At 34.9% G+C, this 6,745-nt stretch overlaps 2 protein-coding genes across 3 annotated transcripts; both read right to left on the bottom strand.

Annotated features, from left to right (window-relative positions):
• Positions 1 to 1,225: 1,225 nt before the first annotated feature.
• Positions 1,226 to 3,151, bottom strand: LOC111693885 (zinc finger protein OZF-like). Of its 2 annotated transcripts, XM_023459956.1 has the most exons (4): positions 2,923 to 3,151; positions 2,734 to 2,845; positions 1,530 to 2,649; positions 1,226 to 1,445 (listed from the first exon to the last, which is right to left on the bottom strand). In XM_023459956.1, exons 1-4 carry the CDS (start codon positions 2,976 to 2,978, stop codon positions 1,282 to 1,284), a joined length of 1,452 nt encoding a protein of 483 aa, XP_023315724.1. In that variant the 5' UTR covers positions 2,979 to 3,151; the 3' UTR covers positions 1,226 to 1,281. The 2 variants fall into 2 exon arrangements, with proteins under 2 accessions (XP_023315724.1, XP_023315723.1); XM_023459955.1 differs by having other exon boundaries at positions 1,226 to 2,649.
• A 756-nt stretch (positions 3,152 to 3,907) lies between these two features.
• LOC106656382 (zinc finger protein 883-like) lies at positions 3,908 to 6,542 on the bottom strand. The gene is made up of 3 exons (XM_023459952.1): positions 6,318 to 6,542; positions 6,135 to 6,246; positions 3,908 to 6,050 (listed from the first exon to the last, which is right to left on the bottom strand). Exons 1-3 carry the CDS (start codon positions 6,371 to 6,373, stop codon positions 4,347 to 4,349), a joined length of 1,872 nt encoding a protein of 623 aa, XP_023315720.1. The 5' UTR covers positions 6,374 to 6,542; the 3' UTR covers positions 3,908 to 4,346.
• Positions 6,543 to 6,745: the final 203 nt, after the last annotated feature.

The raw sequence follows: 6,745 nt of genomic DNA on the forward strand, positions 1-6,745 counted from the left end.
CAAAGGGAAAATACATCCGACTGACACGTACGCGTGTATTGCTGGTTACAGACTCTCGCATACATAATAACATTAGGTATATATACGCGATATGTAATTATTTTTGCGTTTGAAGGTCTTCGATAGGTACTCAATCCTTTCTCTATCCTTCTCTTTTTCCACTCTCATCCCTCGCAAGCTTCATGTACGACAAGAAAAACTTGGCAAGAGATTATTAAGCTCGCGGCAGAATGTAATAAATATTGTAGCCAACATCTTCTCTTTGCTCGTTCGCCTCTTGGCGCGAGAGCCTTTGTACTTCGCGCGCCCGAACAATGTATGAATAGTTTCTTGTTACACTCTTGAACGCTACCAGTTAAAAAGTCTTAATTTACCCACGCGTTTATAGAAATTATAAAATTCGAGGAAAATTTCTTATATCCACGCAATTGCATGAGGTATAGCAAAAAAAATTATAAACATGATCTCTATTTTATTTCATTTGTGACATGAATATGAAAAGATTTTAGAAAAATTGGAAAGGCAAGAATACTTCACTGAAATTTCAACGAGTAATATATACGAATAAGTACAAAGCGACCGCTCGTTTGATGCAACATTTTATAACACCAGATAAAAAAGTCAATACTGCAACTTATTGATATTACAAGCTTTGGTCTGTGGCCGCCAAGCAAATATACCACGAACCAGCATCTTTTTTGCTACTTGTAACTATTTTAGAACGAGAAAAAAGCTTCGTGATAATCTCACGCTGATTAGGACAGCCACGCTGAATAAAGATTACCCCATCTGTACTATTGTACAGGTCAGCTACGGAGAGCTTGCGACGCCTTGGATACATATCGTATTAGTTCCTTATGAGCTATGTGTCGATGATCGCACCTTCGCAGCCATTTTATTGGCGAAACTGATTTGTCGCATAAGATACTCCATATGTGTATCCTGCGCAAAACCAAGGGTAATCCTGAAAAATATATCATCGCGTGATTACGGTGCCTCGAGTACACGGAGCTTTGAAAAGTGTCAAATTTGATAGGTAATAATAAATTTTATACAATAAATACAATGTAGTTTTTTCCAATAAAAAATGTGTTAATTCTTTTTTTTTAATACTTCGCAGTTGATTACGTAATGAGATAACGTACCATACAATGAGAAAAAATTTATAATATATAATACATAAAATCGTTTAAATTAGTCCTTCAAATGGAAATTTTGTTTTTTTTTTTTTTTTTTTAATAAAATTGAGCGTAAATTTTTTAGTTATTGAGTCATAATGCGTCACATGCGATGCACCATTTCGATGTGCCTCTTGAGATTACTCTTGAGTGAAAATGTCTTCCCACAAAGATCACATGCATGTCTGACTCGCCTGTGCACAGCATCGATGTGCTTCTTGAGATTACTTTTGTCTGAGAATATCTTTTGGCATGTATCACATGCATGTCTGACTCGCTTGTGCACAGAATCGATGTGATTCTTGAGATTACTTTTGTCTGAGAATGTCTTTTGGCATGTATTACATGCATGTGTCATACCATTATGTAGCGACTCGATGTGGTTTTTAAGACTACATTTCTCTGAAAATTTCTTCCCACAAAGATCACAAGTATGAGCGACACCATTGTGCGCCACATCGATGTGTTTCTTGAGATAACTCTTATCTGAGAAACTCTTTTCGCAAATATCACATGCATGTCTAACACCATTGTGCGCCACATCAATGTGATTTTGGAGAATACTCTTAGTTGTGTAGGTCTTTTCGCAAATATCACATACATGTCTAACACCATTGTGCGCCACATCCATGTGTCTCTTGAGAACACTCTTATGCAAGTATTTCTTTGTGCAACTATTACATTCATATCTAACACCATTGTGCGCCACATCCATGTGTCTCTTGAGATCACCCTTCTGTGAGTATTTCTTTTCGCAAATATCACATGCGTATCTAAGGCCATTGTGCGCGGTATCGACGTGTCTTTTTAGATTATTCTTGATTGAAAATTTCTTTCCACAACGATCACATTCATGTACGATTTTATGATGCGCAGAATCGATGTGTTCTCTTAGATGAATCTTTTGAGAATATTTCTTTCCGCAAATATCACATGCATATCTGACTCCATTATGCACTACGTCAATATGATTTTTCAGAGTACTCTTTCGTGCGAATTTGTTTCCGCAAATACTACATGCGTGAGGGATCTTATTCTGTACCGCAACAATGTGTTTTTGGAGATGACTCTCAGTTCCGCAAGTCTTTTTACAAAGATCACGAGTGTGGATGACACCATTGTGCGCCGTTCCGATGCGCATTTTTAGGCTACGTTTATAGCTCAACTTGTTTGTAACACGGCTTGTTTCATTTGGCTCACCGAGTCCACGGTCTAATTCAACATTCAATTGGCTTGCGTCTTCCACGAATGATTCCTTTTTCATTGCTCCCAAATTTTCTATTTTGATTTCACCTCGAACTCGATGACCATTTCCATCTTCCATATGCTGCGAGTGATTTTGAAACGAATTTTCAATCTTCGTAACCGCTAGTAAATCAAATTTGGGCTTCTGTTCTTTACATTCCAACTCGATCGCCAACTCGTCAAGTTCACCTTCGTGACTTTCGTCAGATTTCCGAAGCGCGTGAATCTGAGTCAAATAAATATTACGTGAAATTTTTTTATTAATTGTAGATTATTAAAATATAAATAGTACGTAATTATGAGAACTCACTGGGTATTCTTGTGGACATCTGGAAAATTCAAAGTTTTTATCATCGAGGGTCTCGTCAATACTATTATACTCATTCTCAGCATATGACGCATCAATAGGTTCACTTTTTACTCTGAAATATTTACAAAACGATTGAGTATTATGCTGTAAAATTGTCACATACTTTGATTCAAATAAAATAAAAATTACCTGACTACACAGTTAAACATTTCGCTCGATTCCATCTTATTTGTTTGGAAGTTCATTAAGGACTGGTCTTTCTGTAATGATGTTACAACACAATTGACTAACTAAAATAATATTTACAAATCGTATCAAGAAAGTTCCAATTTACTAAAGTAAACAATAAGGATAATATCATTTATTATAATTGAAGAAATTACATTATTGATCAGCCTAATGTTTAATATGATATTTTATTCAGACAAACCATCGGTAATCCTGAAAAAGATATCATATCGTGATTAACCCATTAAGGACCAAACTGCTTGATTTTTTTGTTGGTTTTCGCAGCGATTTTTTTTGTAGTTTTATGTATCCAAAACGTTTCGTATGGACCTATTTCGATGTAAAATGTAATGCCCTTTCAGAAACTGAGATCAAATTTTCGATTCTTTGCGTAATAAAAAAGTTATGGCTACTTATACGAAAAAAAACGTAAAGTTTTTTGCAAAAAATCAAGTTTTTCATTTTTTTTCACCATGTTACCGTTAGGGAATCACGATATAAATATGATCAGGGGTGATCACGACTATCAAAGTATCTCAGAGAATTTTTATGGAATTTTCGAACCACTACTTCAAACAAAAAATAACTTATGTTCATATAAAACATAACTCATTTTTACTCAAAAACTACTGAATTTAGATAAAAAGTGCAAAAAACCAAAGTTTGAAAAGGAGTTAAAAAATTCCATAAAAATTCTTTGAGATACTTTGATAGTCGTGATTACCCCTGATCATATTCATATCGTGATTTCTTGACGGTAACTTGGCGAAAAAAAAGCGAAAACTTGATTTTTTGCAAAAAATTTTTCCTTTTTTTTTCGTATAAGTAGCCATAACTTTTTTATTACGCAAAGAATCGAAATTTTGAGCTCAGTTTCTGAAAGGGCATTAAATTTTACATCGAAATAGGTCCATACGAAACTTTTTGGAGGCCTAAAACTACAAAAAAAATCGCTGCGAAAACCAACGAAAAAATCGAGCATTTTGGTCGTTAATGGGTTAAGGTGCCTCGAGTACACGGAGCTTTGAAAAGTGTCAAAATAGATAGGTTATGATAAATTTTATACAATAAATAAAATGTAGTTTTTTTCCTATAAAAAATGTGTTAATTTTTTTTTTAATACTTCGCAGTTGATAACGTAATGAGATAACGTACTATACAATGAGAAAAAATTTATAATACATAATACATAAAAATGTTTAAATTAGTCCTTCAAATGGAAATTTTGTTTTTTTTTTTTTATAAAATTGAACGTAAATTTTTTAGTTATCGAGTCATAATCAGTGTTGCATTTAATTGATTAAAAATTTAATCAAATGGTCCGAAATAAAACAATTAAATCTAATTTTTAATTTTAACGAGTCACGATTATGACTCATAATGCGTCACATGCGATGCGCCATATCGATGTGCCTCTTGAGATTACTCTTGAGTGAAAATGATTTTCCGCATGTATCGCATGCATGAGTGATCTTATTATGTACTGTGTCAATGTGTCTTCGGAGATTACTCTTCGTTGTGGATTTTGATCCACATACATCGCATGTATATTTATTACCATTGTGCGCCACAACGATGTGTTTCTTGAGAGTCCCCCTCAGTGAAAATGTCTTCCCACAAAGATCACATGCATGTCTGACTCGCTTGTGCACAGAATCAATGTGCTTCTTGAGATTACCTTTGTATGAGAATACCTTTTGGCATGTATCACATGCATGTGTCATACCAATATGTAGCGACTCGATGTGGTTTTTAAGACTACATTTCTCTGAAAATTTCTTGCCACAAAGATCACAAGTATGAGCGACACCATTGTGCGCCACATCGATGTGTTTCTTGAGATAACTCTTATCTGAGAAACTCTTTTCGCAAATATCACATGCATTTCTAACACCATTGTGCGCCACATCGATGTGTTTCTTGAGATCATTCTTATGCGAGTATTTCTTTGTGCAGCTACTACATTCATGTCTGATACCATTGTGCGCCACATCCATGTGATTCTTGAGAACACTCTTATGCAAGTATTTCTTTGTGCAACTATTACATTCATATCTGACACCATTGTGCGCCACATCCATGTGTCTCTTGAGATCACCCTTCTGTGAGTATTTCTTTCCGCAAATATCACATTCATGAATGATTTTATCATGTACCGAATCGATGTGGCGTTTGAGAACAGCCAGTCGTGCAAATGTCTTACCACATGTCTTACAAATAGGGGCGATACCATTGTGCGCTACATCTATGTGATTCTTGAGACCACTCTTCTGTGAGTACTTCTTTCCGCAAATATCACATGCGTATCTAAGGCCATTGTGCGCGGTATCGACGTGTCTTTTTAGATTATTCTTGACTGAAAATTTCTTTCCACAACGATCACATTCATGTACGATTTTATGATGCGCAAAATCGATGTGTTCTTTTAGATGATCCTTCTGAGAGTATTTCTTTCCGCAAATATCACATGCATATCTGACTCCATTATGCACTGCGTCAATATGATTTTTCAGAGTACTCTTTCGTGCGAATTTGTTTCCGCAAATATCACATGCATATCTGACTCCATTATGCACTGCGTCAATATGATTTTTCAGATTACTCTTTCGTGCGAATTTGTTTCCGCAAATACTACATGCGTGAGGGATCGTATTTTGTACCGCATCAATATGTTTTTTTCGATTACTCTTAGTTCCCCAAGTCTTTTTACAAAGATCACGAGTGTCGGTGAAACCATTGTGCGCCGTTCCGATGCGCGTTTTGAGGCTACGTTTATCGCTCAACTTGTTTGTAACACGGCTTGTTTCATTTGGCTCACCGAGTCCACGGTCTAATTCAACATTCAATTGGCTTGCGTCGTCCACGAATGATTCCTTTTTTATAGCTCCCGAATTTTCTATTTTAATTTCACCTCGAACTCGATGACCATTTCCATCTTCCATATGCTGCGAGTGATTTTGAAACGAATTTTCAATCTTCGTAACCGCTAGTAAATCAAATTTGGGCTTCTGTTCTTTACATTCCAACTCGATCGCCAACTCGTCAAGTTCACCTTTGTGACTTTCGTCAGATTTCCGAAGCACGTGAATCTGAATCAAATAGATATTACGAGAATTTTTTTTATTAATTGTAGATTATTAAAATATAAATAGTACGTAATTATGAGAACTCACTGGGTTTTCTTGTGGACATCTGGAAAATTCAAAATTTTTATCATCGAGGGTCTCGTCAATACTATTATACTCATTCTCAGCATATGACACATCAATAGGTTCACTTTTTACTCTAAAATATTTACAAAACGATTGAGTATTATGCTGTAAAATTGTCACATACTCAAATAAAATAAAAATTACCTGACTACACAGTTAAACATTCCGCTCGATTCCATCTTATTTGTTTGGAAGTTCATTAAGGACTGGTCTTTCTGTAATGATGTTACAACACAATTGACTAACTAAAATAATATTTACAAATCGTATCAAGAAAGTTCCAATTTACTAAAGTAAACAATAAGGATAATATCATTTATTATAATTGAAGAAATTACATTATTGATCAGCCTAATGTTTAATATGATATTTTATTCAGACAAACCAACGGTAATCCTGAAAAATATATCATAGCGTGATTAACCCATTAAGGACCAAATTGCTTGATGTTTTTGTTGGTTTTCGCAGCGATTTTTTTTTGTAGCGTAGTACCCCGCTAACTCTTTGTAATGAGCTTCAATATATATTATCAAACATAAATGGTATTTTGAATGTAATTATTTACAAGACGA

The sequence above is a fragment of the Trichogramma pretiosum genome, unplaced genomic scaffold, assembly GCF_000599845.2.
Source record: "Trichogramma pretiosum strain Unisexual culture from Peru unplaced genomic scaffold, Tpre_2.0 scaffold10, whole genome shotgun sequence".
Classification (NCBI taxonomy): Eukaryota; Metazoa; Arthropoda; class Insecta; order Hymenoptera; family Trichogrammatidae; genus Trichogramma; species Trichogramma pretiosum.